Here is a 14966-nt window from a genome sequence, read left to right on the forward strand (position 1 = left end):
AGTCCCAATCCCATCTGGGGGATGGAGTGAAAGACAAGGGCAAAGGTGGAATGGTTTCCTATAAGGGGCAAGGAGAAATCAGTCCCATCTATTCACGCATTCCCTCTAATTGTCTAAAGTTCTAATTAAGGGGCTGGTAAGGTTATTATATTTGGGACAGTAGCTTTATTTATTGAGAAGAAGGTGCAAGACATTTATTCTTGGCAGCATTTCCATGTTTAACATGGATAGACCTCAAACTCCCAAAACCCCCAAAAGGTATTATAGCTATCTTGTTCCAAAAGGTTGCGTCGATTGTACATTGCTGGGATCAAAGATAGATATTTAACATTTTGACCTGTATACATTTTCATTGTTCTTACAAGACGAGATGGAAGGACATCATCAGAACAGGTTTTACAGCTGGTGGTAGATTTTTAAAAAAACTCTCTGGAAACTCGGAATAGGTTTCCTCAGAAATCGAAAGACTGTCTAGAGACGGTCATTCAAAGTTACGACTTGGTGAAATGAGGAAATGGGAACCCAATCTGGACGTGCCATTCTTTCGGTTGTTAACTGGAAGTTTGAATTTCTTCTTAAATATTATTTGTCTCTATGGTGATATTTACAAAATTTGGGGCTCTTTGCAGGATTTCAAATCCGCAGGCTGAGGTGAGTACAGCGGTTTTGGCCAGAGTTCACACAGACAAGAATTCACAGTTACTTTTCCTCTTGTGGTGAATGTATTCACCATAATGCATGCATGATACCATAACCTGTGATCTATGACCTGGAAGTGGTGATATGAACTGCTTCCAGGTACTGGGCGGCATTCATCTGTACTACTGACTTTGGCTAGGCAAGTTCATGACTAATAAAGCCTTATGTTCACTCACTCTCGCTGCCTCTCTGTGGATTGAAGGTACATCACCTCTATTTGTTGAAAAGTCAAAAATAGCTATGTCTATTGCAGAAGCTTTCATCAAAAGAAAGGACTTTTCTTTGAGCGCCTTGCAACAGTTAACAATGTTTAATTTAAAACTATTGGAAAAAAATTGGGAAATATAGGTAAAGGTAGGTGCCAAGAAAGCAGAGATAGTTGAGGCAGCAGCTCTATATTTGAACCTTGAGGAAGAAAAAAGGTAATCCCGACAAAAAGCAAATTGTGTTGGCTAGGATTTAGTTGCAAATGAAGCAGCTTGAAAAATGAAATAGAAATAAAAATTCTAGAACTCAAAAGACGTAGAGAAAGATGGAGAAAAAGAAATGCCAAAACTTGAATTCAAATTTCAGAGTAAAAGAAAGGGTAAAAGTTTGACTTGCAAAGAGAACAAGGAATCATGAAATTTGAACTGGATAGAGACCATGGGCGAAATTCTCCGGTATCGGCACGATGTCCGCCGACTGGCGCCCAAAACGGCGCAAATCAGTTGGGCATCGCGCCGCCGCAAAGGTGCGGAATCCTCCGCATCTTGGGGGGCCGAGCCCCAACCTTAAGGGGCTAGGCCCGCGCCGGACGGATTTCCGCCCTGCCAGCTGGCGGAAAAGGCCTTTGGTGCCCCGCCAGCTGGCGCAGAAATGACATCTCCGGGCGGCGCATGCGCGGGAGCGTTAGCAGCCGCTGACGGCATTCCCATGCATGCGCAGTGGAGGGAGTCTCTTCCTCCTCCGCCATGGTGGAGACCGTGGCGAAGGCGGAAGGAAAAGAGTGCCCCCATGGCACAGGCCCGCCCGCGGATTGGTGGGCCCTGATCGTGGGCCAGGCCACCGTGGGGGCACCCCCCCGGGACCAGATCGCCCCGCGCACCCCCCAGGACCCCGCGCCGCCTTGTCCCTCCGGTAAGGTAGGTGGTTTAATCTACGCCGGCGAGACAGGCATTTTAGCAGCGGGACTTCGGCCCATCCGGGCCGGAGAATCGCGGGGGGGGGCCCGACAACCAGCGCGACGCGATTCCCGCCCCCGCCGAATATCCGGTGCCGTAGAATTCGGCAACCGGCGGGGGCGGGATTCACGCCAGCCCCCGGCGATTCTCCGACCCGGCGGGGGTCGGAAATTCTCGCCCCAGGTTTGGGAGCAGCAAGTAGATTTGACAGATTTAACTCATGGTTTTAATTTAGCAAGGAAGGTTTGCCAAATGCTTAAATTCAGTGAGGGAGAAGCTGAAGTGTACTTTGCCTCATTTGAGAAAATTGCTGCAAAGTTGCAGTGCCTAAAAGAAACTTGGGCAATCCTATTATGAAGTGCTTTGGTAGGAAAAGCATTGGCGGTTTATTCAACCTTGAGGGATGAACAGTCTGCAGGCACAGATAAAATGGCTGTGGCCAATACGTATGAGCTGGTTCCAGAGCCAGACGACAAGGTGGCACGGTAGCACAATGGTTAGCACTGTTGTTTCACAGCGCCTGGGTCCCAGGTTTGTTTCCCGCTTGGGTCATTGTCTGTGCGGAGTCTGCACGTTCTCCCCGTGTCTGAGTGGGTTTCCTCCGGCGGCTCCGATTTCCTCCCACAAGTCCCGAAAGACGTGCTTGTTAGGTGAATTGGACATTCTGAATTTTCCCTCAGTGTATCTGAACAGGCACTGAAGTGTGGCGACTTGGGGTTTTTCACAGTACCTTCATTGCAGTGTTAATGTAAGCCTACTTGTGACACTAATAATTATTATTAAATGTAGAAACTTGAGGGTAAAACAGAATCAGACGTTTGTGGAATTTTCAGAGAAAAAGAGATGGTATTTGATCGATGGTTTAAGACAATGAAGGTGGAGCAAGATTTTGAGAAGTTTAAGGGGGGGATTCTCCCCTAACCGCGGGGCGGGCCGTACCGGCGCCGAGGAGTGGCGTGAACCACTCCGGCGTCGGGCCGCCCGGAAGATGTGGAACCCTCCGCACCTTCAGGGGCTAGGCCGGCAGTGGCGGGGTTGGCGCCACGGCAGCCGGCGGCGAAGGGCTTGGTGCCTCGCCAACCGGTGCCAAAGGGCCTCCACCGGCCGGCGTGAGTTGGCGCATGCGGGGTGCGCAAGCGTGTGCTGGCGTCATACCAGCGCATGCGCAGGGGGGTTCTTCTCCACACCAGCCATGGCAGACCGTTACACTGGCCGGCGCGGAGGGAAAGAGTGCCCCCATGGCACAGGCCCGCCCGCGGATCGGTGGGCCCCGATCATGGGCCAGGCCACCGTGGGCCCCCCCCTCCCCGGGGCCAGATCCCCCTGCTCCCCCCCCCCCACAGGGACTCCACAGGCCACCCGCAGAGCCTGGTCCCGCCGTTAAGGACCTGGGGCGTCATTCTCCGACCACCCGCCGGGTCGGAGAATCGCCGGGGGCTGGCGTGAATCCCGCCCCCGCCAGTTGCTGAAGTCTCCGGCATCGGAGATTCGGCGGGGGCGGGAATAGCGCCGTGCCGGTTGGCGGGCCCCCCTGCTCGATTCTCCGGCCCGGATGGGCCGAAGTCCCGCCGATAAATTGCCTGTCCCGCCGGTGTGGATTAAACCACCTTTTGAACGGCAGGACAAGGCGGCGTGGGCGGGCTCCAGGGTCCTGGGGGGGGCGCGGGGCGATCTGGCCCCGTGGGGTGCCCCCACGGTCTCCACCATGGCAGAGGCGGAAGAGACTCCCTCCACTGCGCATGCGTGGGAAACTGTCAGCGGCGGCCGCTGACGCTCCCGCGCATGCGCCGCCCGGGGATGTAATTTCCGCGCCAGCTGGCGGGGCAACAAAGGCCGTTTCCGCCAGCTGGCGGGTCGGAAATTCCTCCGGCGCCGGCCTAGCCCCTCAATGTTGGGGCTCGGCCCCCAAAGATGCGGAGCATTCCGCACCTTTGGGGCAGCGCAATGCCCGTCTGATTGGCGCCGTTTTGGGTGCCAGTCGGCGGACATCGCGCCGTTTCGGGAGAATTTCGCCCCAGGTGTATTTCACGCCAGCGGGACCTGCCGAAAACGGGCGGCCACTCGTCCCATCGCGGGCCAGAGAATCAGTGGGGGGGGGGGGGGGGGGGGTGCCAACGGCCCCTGACCGGCGCGCTGCGATTCCCACCCCCGCCGAAAAACCGGTGCTGGAGAATCCGGCAGCCGGAATCTGGGCGGCGGGCCGGGATTCACGCCGTTCCCCAGCGATTCTCCAGCCCGGCAGGGGGTCGGAGAATCCCACCCCTTGTTTCTTGAGGTGTTGTTACTGGAAGAATTTTTAAAAAACAATACTGTTTAGGAATTGAGTCCTGCCTAGAATGCCGTAAAGATTTAAAAATAAGAGATGATGCAGTTTTAGCTGAGAGTCATGAGCTAACCCACAAACATGCAGGGGTGGTAATAAAACATTGTTTGCAAACCCGTAAGGGGTTGGAAAGAGAAACAAAATTCTAATAAACAGTCCACTAATTAGAATGAAGGGATAGCAAAGCTGAAAATGAAGATGGTCCTTAAAGTAATAAAAGAGACAGGATAGAGGATAAAAATGAATAAAGGAGATACACACCTTTTCATTGTCTTAAGATAAGACATGTAAAAAGAGGTTGTTGGAAATTAAGACCAAAGCCAGTAGATTGTTTTTTGAGGGTGTCTGATATTTCTCCACTTACAGTGGGAGTAAATTCAATCAAAAGATATTATGGGAGTTTCATATTTTAAGGTGACGTAACTCCATTTCTGTCTGATAAAGGACTCAGAAAGATAATAATGCTTTGTGATACAGGTCAGGTTCAAAGATCGATGTTAGTAAAAGATGCAAACATTTCTCCAGAGAGTTCACCAAATAGAAATCTACTGATTCAGGAGGTCGATGGAAATTGTGTACCTATTTAATTGTGTGGTCTGAGGTTAAATGGGTTCTTGTAGAAGTGATAGAAAAATTGCCTGTTAATAATGTTGATTTTATACGAGGAAGCAATCATGCAGCGGATACAGAATTGCCATCTCCTGGGATGGGAGGAGGTAGGTCTACTAAAATTGACAATGCACTCAAAGAATAAGGAACTATTTGTAATCCAGTTGCAGAAAGTACTATTTCGACTGAATATGTGTCCAGAAAATCAAAAGCTTAGACTTTAGCGGGTAAGGAACCCTAGGAACCCCCAACTGGCAACAAAGAGTTCATGTAAAATTCAAACAGACTGCATCTGCCTGCTTTGAACTTGCCTGCAGATTCAAGGTTGCAGGGGTCAAAACAGAATACAGCAGCAGAGTTCCAGGCTAATGAGCAAACAAAGAAAAACAGTGCGGTAAACCAAAATAATTTGAATCAGGCGAGAGTCGTGTTATTTTGGAACCATGAGGGCATATTAAAGTTTAGAAAACAAACTGAAACTTCAGAAGGATAAAGCCATTATTCTTGTAAAGGAGGAGTTGAGAAAAACTTGTGCCAGTTGGTGATGGGAGTTCAAAGCTGTGAGGGAACTTGCCGAAAAAGAGTACCAAGATTTTTTTGATTAGCCATCAACAAGACCTCAACAAACGGTTTAAAACATTGGCAGAAAATCTTAATCCTGTGTTTAAACATGGAAAGGACGACTCTTTGGCTGAGTCATTCTTTTTCAATCCTATTATGAAGTGTTTAGGTTTGAAAAGCATTGGAGGTTGCTTCAGCCTTTTGGGATGCACAGTCTGTAGGTACAGATAAGATGGGATGCTCAATGCGTGGGAGCTGGTTCCAGAGGTTGATCTGGACCTTAAAGAATCTACAGCAGTGAAAGCGATTGGAAATCAGAAGGATGTTCCAAAGACTGAGTTAAAAAAAAGCAACATCCTGACTGGGTTACGTGGACAGAGGCGAGGCGTGGGCTTAAGTAGGGTGCTCATTCCAAGGGCTGGTGCAGACTCAATGGACCATATGGCCTTCTTCTGCACTGTAAATTCTATGATTCTATGATGACAATGTGAAGTCTGATTCGAAAAAAGAACCAAAAGGGAATGCTGAATCCAGAGTTGAAAAAAGTTATGACAGAACTGCCGGTATCCAAAAGCCAGGCGGACTATTACAAGTCAACAATATTGTTCTTGACAAAGTTTCCTGGACTGAATCAATTGTGCTATCTTTTAACCAAGGCGACGGAAATAATGTGAACTTTAATCGTCATGAGAAAGGACTACCTAGCAATGAAACCATTTTTCCACCATTTGACTGACAGAACTTTAGGAATCGCTGCAAAAAAGATTTTCAATCTTAACTGTTACCTGAATTTGATTAACACAGGTTAAAAATCATGATGCTGCTAGGATGAACAGTTAATGGCAGCATGTGGGGGAGGATGTTACTCGTACTGTATGTAGTAATTTAATTGTAAGTTAACTGTTGAATTGTACCAAATGTTCTAAGTTATATTCTGGGTAGTGCTTTTTGAAAACTCATCACCATGGCGATAGCTTTTCATTCTTTGGGGGAGGTGCGACAATTTTGAGGTTGGTAAGATTACTTTATTTGGAACTGTGACTGAAATTTTGGGTAAATGAAGGGGGTTATGAGAGTTGCGCTGCAGTTTGTTTGAGACCAAAGGGAGGCTTAGATTGCTTTACTGAGAAGGTGGTGCAAGATATTTATGCTTGGAGACAATGGCCGCAGTCTCTGAATTTGAAATGAGTAGATGTTGAGTCTCCTAAAGTCCCAGAATGGTGTTATAGGTATAGGGTTGTAAACAGTTTTGTTGTAGAGCATCCATTTACTTCCACAATGAAAGGGAATTGAGATCAAGGACAGCTAATTAGCATTTCTATTTGTGTGCAAGGTCAATGTCTTTCCTCTTGCCACAGGGAAGAGGGCGGTGGAAATTATTTTTGAGATCAGGTTACAGGCTTCCCTGTAAAACAATGACAATCACAGACAGAGATCAGAGATTCTGTGTGGTCAGCAGAGAGAAAAGGCTAACACAGATGGGTACAAATGGGAGTCAGTTACCAGTCGAAGAGATGCAGCCTGCGGCCTTCCATATTTTGGCATGGCCAGGGTGTAGAATAATCATTGGAAAAGGCTTTACAGCTCGTGGTGGATTTAAGAATCTCTCTGAAAACTAAGGAAAGTCAATGGACACAGTCACTCAAAGGTATTATTTGGTGGAATGGGGATATAAGAACCCATTGGAAGCTGGGAAAAACTGTGGATCAATTATATTCAACAAGCTCGACACAACCCAGAACAAAGAAACCTGCTTGATTGGCACCCATCCACCTACTTAAACATTTGCTCCCTCTACCACTGATGCACAGTAGCAGCTGTGTGTACCATCTACATGATGCACCACAACAACTCACCAAGGCTCTTTCGACAGCACCTTCCAAGCCCGTGTCCTCTACCACCTAAAAGGACAAGGACATCAGATGCTTGGGAACAGCACCTCTTGCAAGTTTCCCTCCAACCCACATATCATTCTGACTTGGAACTATATCGCCGTTCCTTCATTGTCGCTGGGTCAAAATCCTGGAACCCTGTTCCTAACAGCACTGTGGGTGTAACTTCAACAGATGGGATTGCAGTGGTTCAAGAAGGCAGCTCACCACAACCTTCTCAAAGGCAATTAGTGATGGAAAATAAATGCTGGCCTAGCTAGTGATGCCCACATTCTGTGAAGGAATAAAAATAAAAGTATTGTTTGCTAAAAAGACTGCAATTCCATGGAGTGTGTGATGGGTAACAAATATAAAAGGGGAATGTTCCTCTCTGTAGTCTAAAGTATAAGTTTACAAAAAGAAGAGTGTTTAATCAATAGTGTTTTTGCAGCATTTGTTATAGTAAATGTTTTAAAAAGTGAAATCTTGAGTTTTCTGTCTTTCACCTATTAACTGGAAATTTGAATTTATTTTTATATGTTATCAGTCGCTATGGAGATTATAACACTAGTTACATTCCAGTATTGATGGAGGACATGATCAGGTCATTGCCGAAACTCATGCAAGGCAACTAGGCAACTTGTAAGTTATCTCAACAGAGGGAGAACCAATAGATAGCAGAAGGGTAAAGTAGAAACAAACACAAATTAAATTTTGCTCATGCAATACCTATTTTGCTTTGTAAGCTTTTCTGAAAAGGCAGGGGAGGCTTGAATAAAGTTTAGTTTTGACCAAATTGCAGATAGCGATGAGGACTGTCAGAGGATACAGCAGGATTTAGATTGGAGACTTGGGCGGAGAGATGGCAGATGGAGTTAATCCGGACAAATGTGGGGTAATGCATTTTGGAAGGTCTAATGCAGGTAGGGAATATACAGTGAATGGTAGAACCCTCAAGAGTATTGAAAGTCAAAGAGATCTAGGAGTACAGGTCCACAGGTCATTGAAAGGGGCAACACAGGTGGAGAAGGTAGTCAAGAAGGCATACGGCACGCTTGCCTTCATTGGCCGGGGCATTGAGTATAAGAATTGGCAAGTCATGTTGCAGCTGTATAGAACCTTAGTTAGGCCACACTTGGAGTATAGTGTTCAATTCTGGTCGCCACACTATCAGAAGGATGTGGAGGCTTTAGAGAGGGTGCAGAAGAGATTTACCAGAATGTTGCCTGGTATGGAGGGCATTAGCTATGAGGAGCGGTTGAATAAACTCGGTTTGTTCTTACTGGAACGAAGGAGGTTGAGGGGAGACCTGATAGAGGTCTACAAAATTATGAGGGGCATAGACAGAGTGGATAGTCAGAGGCTTTTCCCCAGGGTAGAGGGGTCAATTACTAGGGGGCATAGGTTTAAGGTGAGAGGGGCAAGGTTTAGAGTAGATGTACGAGGCAAGTTTTTTACGCAGAGGGTAGTGGGTGCCTGGAACTCGCTACCGGAGGAGGTGGTGGAAGCAGGGACAATAGCGACATTTAAGGGGCATCTTGACAAGTACATGAATAGGATGGGAATAGAGGGATACGGACCCAGGAAGTGTAGAAGATTGTAGTTTAGTCGGGCAGCATGGTCGGCACGGGCTTGGAGGGCCGAAGGGCCTGTTCCTGTGCTGTACATTTCTTTGTTCTTTGTTTGTTCTTTGAATGGAGGGAACAAAACGATCACCAGCTCATTCAGCCCTAGTAGCACTAGTTTTAGCAACTGGGCATCATTTTAGGACAAGATGAACTTTGGCATTCCCTATTCCGAAGGCTCACCCTTGAGTTTATTATTCCCAATGGATTGTAGGTACGGACCTATACATGTGAGCAGATTTCTGGTTCCTTTCTGTGATTCTTTCATCTTCACAGTGATAGCCCTGTGAAACAGCAACAAATGTTTTGAAGGCTGAATTTGACTCGTAATTCACTGTGGATTTTACAATGGCTTTCTCTCAATCTGCTCCTTAAGTGCCTTACTTGCAACATGATTGCAGATTAGATTTGATCATTTAAGAGCAGATTTGGTGTTGAAGGTTTTTGCTCTTCTGCAACAGTTAAGAAATCACCCGTAGAGCTCAGTTATGTAGTGCAGACAAGAATGGGCTAAAGGACTGAATGATCATTGCATGAACACAATAGAAGAGGCACCCTCAGAAGAAAGGAATCCCTATCAGTCTGCATCTATTTCCAGAAGGATTCTGAAAGTCAATTGAAATTACCTTTCCTAATTAGACCCAGTCAATTAGATCCAGTCAATGTAGCGTAGAGTCTCATGCTGGTGCTTGCCTCCTCCTTGTTGAACTGTAGGAGTACAAAGGTTGCTGAGATATTTTCTTTCTATTGGACTCTGGCATTGGGATATGTCAGCCAACTGATCTGATGGTGTTGCAAATGAGGCGTGCGTGAATGCGCGTGTCCGGTGTGAAGTGCTTAATCCAGTGAGTTTAAAGCCACCTCCACGCTGAGGTATCAAAGTGCCGGATGTTGCAACTGAAGGATCATTTAAAGGAGCTTCCATGTTGAGGACTAGTGGCGAAGGTTCTTGGGCATGTTAGTTCTCTGCTGCCGCAGTAGGTTAGTCACCCACAAGAGGACTTCGATCTCCATGTTGGTCCTTCAGTTTTTTCTTAAAGAACAAAATAGTTGATGGTTTGTAGGCGATGACCCAGGGTTCTGACGGAGAGGACTGGCTGCAATTCTCGGAGTTCTCTTGTGCAGGAATTCGACGAGACCTAAAGAAAAACATATTGGTCTTTTAAGTACCAAATTTAATTTATCTTAAATTCACAGGTGCTTTGAACATCATGAGTTCATTTTTAACAAAGTTTTACATTCATCACTTGCAACTACAAATCTTCCATTAGATGAGAGGGACAGGTGAGGCTTCAAGCTTCATATCTATTCTATTATCATTGGATAAATGCCATTCAGGGTTGTAACGTGGCACACTTGCTGTTACCTAATATATAGAGAGTGGCAGCAATGGGCTCGAAGTGCCCCAATTACTGATCAAATCAATTTTACGATGAATTTAAGATTATTTTTTAAGATTGATTTTAAACCTCCAGCTGTGCAATGAGAAGTAAGCATAAATGATTCTTCGATCCATATTCAAGTTGACATTGGCCGAAGAAGTGCGAAAAGAACTTCCACCCTGAGCAACATTCCTTTCCTCATTAACTCTCGTAGTTTCATCACAGCTAACTGATTAATTCAATGTTCCTGTGGTTCAGACAGTGAATCCACCAGCTCAGATAAAACTGAGCGATACTCACCAGTGGCATCTCAGCTTCAATTCCAATTCTCTATGGGGACTTGAACCCACAAACTGCCGACACAGGCAGGAGTCTCAGAGTTGAGAAGGTCAAAATTAAGAGGGCAACCGCAGAGTCACGGCCGACAAAAAAACTGGAGTTAAACGAATAGTTTTATGATGAAAGTAATAAACTGAAGAGGTCTAAGGTAGCAATATCCAGTTCAGTTGAATAACTAAAATGGTAGATAAGGGGCGCGATTCTCCGCTCCCGCGACTAAGTGCCCACGCCGTCGAGGTTCTCGACGGCGCAAAACAGCCCTGATCTCGACCGATTCAGGGCCCGAAAATGGGCTAGGATCGGGGCCGCAAGAAACTCGGGGGGTGTGTCGCAAAAACAGCATCGTCAGCACACGCCGGGCATTGGCGCCGCGTAAAGCGGCACCGTGTAAATGACGCGGCCGGCGTCGCGTAACTGGCGTCACCCGCGCATGCGTGGTTGCCGTCCTCCCCGAGGCCGTCACGCAAGAAGATGTGGGATGGATCTTGCAGGGCGCGGATTAAAGGAGGTCATCCTTCAGAGAGGCTGGCCCGCCGATTGGTGGACACCGATCGCGGGCCAGACCCCTTTTGAGTCCTACCCCGGTGAAATAACCCCCCCTCACCCCCCCACAGGCCACCCCCCCCCCCCCCCCCCCAGCGTTCCCACGCTGTTCCCGCCAGCAGCGACCAGGTGTGGATGGCGCCGGCGGGAAGCCGTCGTTTTGGGCAGGCCGCTTGGCCCATCCGGGCCGGAGAATAGCGGGTGTAGCGGAGAATCGCCATTTTGGGTGTCCCGGGCGATTCTCCGGCCTGCGCCGCGCAGAACTCGACGGGGCCGTTCTCGCCGCTTGGGTGAATCGCGGGAGGGCGTCGGACCGGCGTCGCGGGGAAAAATGGCGCGCCAGGCGATTCTCCCAACCGGTGCAGGAGCGGAGAATCGCGACCAAGACTTTTAAACAAATAAGAGGGAAGGAATCAGGAATAAAACCAGAAACTGCTGGATAATCTCAGCAGCTCTGGCAGTATCTATGGAGAGAAGCAGGGTTAACGTTTCAGGGCTAAATGACCCCTCGACAGTTCTGCACAGGTGTCATTTAGATTCAAAACGTTAGCTCTGCTTCTGTCTCCACAGATGTTGCCATGCTTGCTGAGGTTTTCCAGAATTTTCTGTTTATATTTCAGATTTCCAGCGTCCGCAGTAGTTTGCTTTTATTAAAAGGGGGAAGCTGTGTTCAAGTATGGGTAAATTTCCAAGTCTGAAAAGTAGAAATTTGGGTAAAAGCAAGTAAATTGTGCCAGGGAAGGTCAAAGAGTTATGAAAGATTAATCGGGCATTAGCGACTAAGGTCACATCAGGGTCATTAAAAAGTGAAATTAAAGGCTGACTGCACGAAGGAGACTTAAGATTGATGAATTCACACAAAGAGAGTAATAAATGGGGTGGATTTCCTAGCCATTGTTGGGACACGCTTGCTTGTCGGCCAAGATTCTATATATATTGCAGGGAACGTGATGTTTAGAAAATGGAAAAGGTGGTGGACGATCCCTGATAAGGGCAGCATGGTAGCACATTGGTTAGCACAGTTGCTTTACAGCTCCAAGGTCCCAGGTTCGATTCCCAGCTTGCGTCACTGTCTGTGTGGAGTCTGACCTTCTCCCCGTGTCTGCGTGGGTTTCCTCCGGGTGCTCCGGTTTCCTCCCACAGTCCAAAGATGTGCAGGTTAGGTGGATTGGCCCTGCTAAATTGCCCTCAGTGTCCACAAGAAAGGTTGGGTGAGGTTACTGGGTTACGGGGATAGGTTGGAAGCTTAAGTGGGGTGCTCTTTCAAAGGGCCGGTGCAGACTCACTGGGCCGAATGGCCCCCTTCTGCACTGTAAATTCTATGATTCTGTGATAAGAAGGGATACAGGCACAGCAAGCAATTATAAAGGCAACTGGTGTCTTAGCCTTCATTACAAGGGAGTCAGTGTATAGGTGCTAGAAAATATTGCAATTGTGACAACACATCTGAAGTATTACCTACAGTTTTGGTTTCCTTACCTAAGGAAGGATATACTTGTCTTGGAGTGGTTGCGACAAAAGTTGGCTGGATTGATTCTGGGTCGAAAAGGAACATCCTTTGAGGAGACGTTGAGTAGAATGCATTTATATTCTCTGGTGTTAGAAGAATGAAAGGTGGGCTCATTGATTTGAAAAGTAGGGATGTAGAATTGGAATGCTCTTTCGGAGGCTCAATGCAGATCCGATGGGCCGAATGGCCTCCTTCTATACTGTAGGGATTCTATGCGAACTCGCTACCACAGGGAGAAGTTGAAGTAAATAATACAGGGGGCGATTCTCCAAAATGGAGACCAAGTGTTCGCGTTGTCGTGAACGCCGTCACCTTTCACAACGGCACGAAACGGGCACAGGGACGACTGATTCTGTCCCCCACAGGGGGCCAGCATGGCGCTCCCTTCCCGGCACCGCATGCGTGGGGGACTTCTTCAGCGCGTCGGCCCCGACTCAACATGGTGTCGGTGTTCAGGGGCCGGCCGCGCAACAAAGTAGGCCCGGAGGGGAGAGGCCGGCCCACCGATCTGTGGGCCCCGATCACGGCCCAGACCCCATCGGAGGCCCCCCCTCCCGATGAAGGAGCGCTTTTCCCCGCCCCACAGGCTGCCCCCCGACCCTCCAAGCAGAGTTCCCGCCGGCAGCAACCAGGGGTGAATGGCGCAGCGGGACTCTGTCGTATCCACGCGGCCACTCGGCCCATCCAGGCCCTGCCGATTCCCGCGGCCCGCGGCCAGCGCGCGTCAAACACCCCGGCACAAATGGCGCTGATTCTCCGCACCTCGGAGAATCACGCGCCGGCGTCGGGGCATCGTGGCGCAGTTGCAGCGATTCTCCGGCCCGGCGCGGAAACTCGGACGTTTGAGGGAGAAGGGGATGGAGGGTTACATTGAAAGATTTAGATGAGGAAAGATGGTAGGAGGCTAGAGTGGAGCATAAACATCAGCATGGACTGGATGGGCTGAATGGTCTGTTTATTGTGCTTTGTACCCTATATTGTCATATGTAATTGAAACATATAAAATTCTTCAAGGGTTTGACAAGGTAAATTCTGAGAGGCTGTTTCCTCTGGCAGGAGAGTCTAGACCTAAGGGTGACAGTATCAGGTTAAGATTATGTAGGACTGAGATGAGGAGGAATTTCTTCACCCAGAAGGTTATAAGTCTTTGGAATTCTCTTTCCGAGAGGGCTGATGAGTCAATTAACTTAGTCAAATTGAGACTGACAGACTTTTGGGCTAAGGGAGCTCAAGGGACATGAGGATGGGATAGGAAAGTAGAGTTCATGTAAAAGTTCATCCATGCTCTCATTGAATGGCAGAGCAAGCTTGAGGGGCTAAATGGTCTAATCCTGCTCCTATTTCTTATACTCAAACATCACATATCTAGTAAATGCAAGTTAATTTGTGCTGCAACTTAACATAACCCAAGCCATTCAATCATTTGGCTTTTAATAAGGGCATGAGGAATCCACACCGAGTAAAAATAAGAACAAAGTTTTATGAACAAACAAAATATGTACACTACCCGGTAGACCACTGCCAGGTTTCTCTCTTGTCGGTGCCTTACTGGCCGACCTTATATACACTAGGTAATTGGGCTACCCCACCCTAGCGGGAGAGCTCGTACTCTGCAAGGAGCACAGGGTAGACAAGCATTCCCACCCCGGATGTCCCGTGTGGGATATTATATGTCTTCCATCAATCGGTGAATACAAGTTACACTTATTGACTCATTGGTTGTAGTTCCCCCACACCTGGAATAAAGGACAATCAAACCAGCATGAGCTCTGGCATCTATTGACATGTACCAGTAATTTGCCTCATGCTGAAACACATTGAGCTGCAGATTTGGAAAGTCAACTGTTCTGGTTCTAAATGATCAATGACTTGAGGCCACTGCATTCTTTGATGATGATATCTGTTCAAATGCCAGAAGCCTATCTGTGGTTGCTGTGCTCAAAGGCTGTTTCAGGGGAATTTGCAAGCGGAACGGAGTTGAAAGAATTCTCAAGTCTTTCAGCTCAGTTTTCAGGTATAATTAAGAGCTGACAGTTGCGCCCCTTTAAGGCCTTTTCCCTTCCAGTTTTTGAAGAGAGGCGCTGCCATGGAAACAGCAGAGTTATGCCAATCAACAGTCCACCACGAAAGGCTGAGTTCAAAACTGAATGGGCGGCCTTTCACATTTATTTTTCATGAGGCACAAAGCCTACCAATTGCAGTTAAAGGGGTCACTGATGAAAAAGTCAAATTATTAAACTCACCTTTCCCAGTGTTGCAATGTGGAATCTTCATTATGGTTCTGTTGTTGCAACATACCCACTTTTATTTTTGTAATGGCAGTGTAGGCTTTTCTAACAGG

General features: G+C 47.7%; 1 protein-coding gene across 1 annotated transcript in view; it reads right to left on the reverse strand.

The window, feature by feature from the left end:
• Nucleotides 1–3880: 3880 nt before the first annotated feature.
• Nucleotides 3881–14966, reverse strand: part of kremen1 (kringle containing transmembrane protein 1) — a 264680-nt gene continuing 253594 nt past the window's right edge. The window contains exon 9 of the mRNA XM_072497127.1: nt 3881–9990. Within this exon, the coding sequence (XP_072353228.1) occupies nt 9834–9990 (157 nt within the window). The 3' untranslated portion in view covers nt 3881–9833. The remainder of the gene's footprint in view (nt 9991–14966) is intronic.

This window comes from Scyliorhinus torazame, chromosome 1, assembly GCF_047496885.1.
Source record: "Scyliorhinus torazame isolate Kashiwa2021f chromosome 1, sScyTor2.1, whole genome shotgun sequence".
Classification (NCBI taxonomy): domain Eukaryota; kingdom Metazoa; phylum Chordata; class Chondrichthyes; order Carcharhiniformes; family Scyliorhinidae; genus Scyliorhinus; species Scyliorhinus torazame.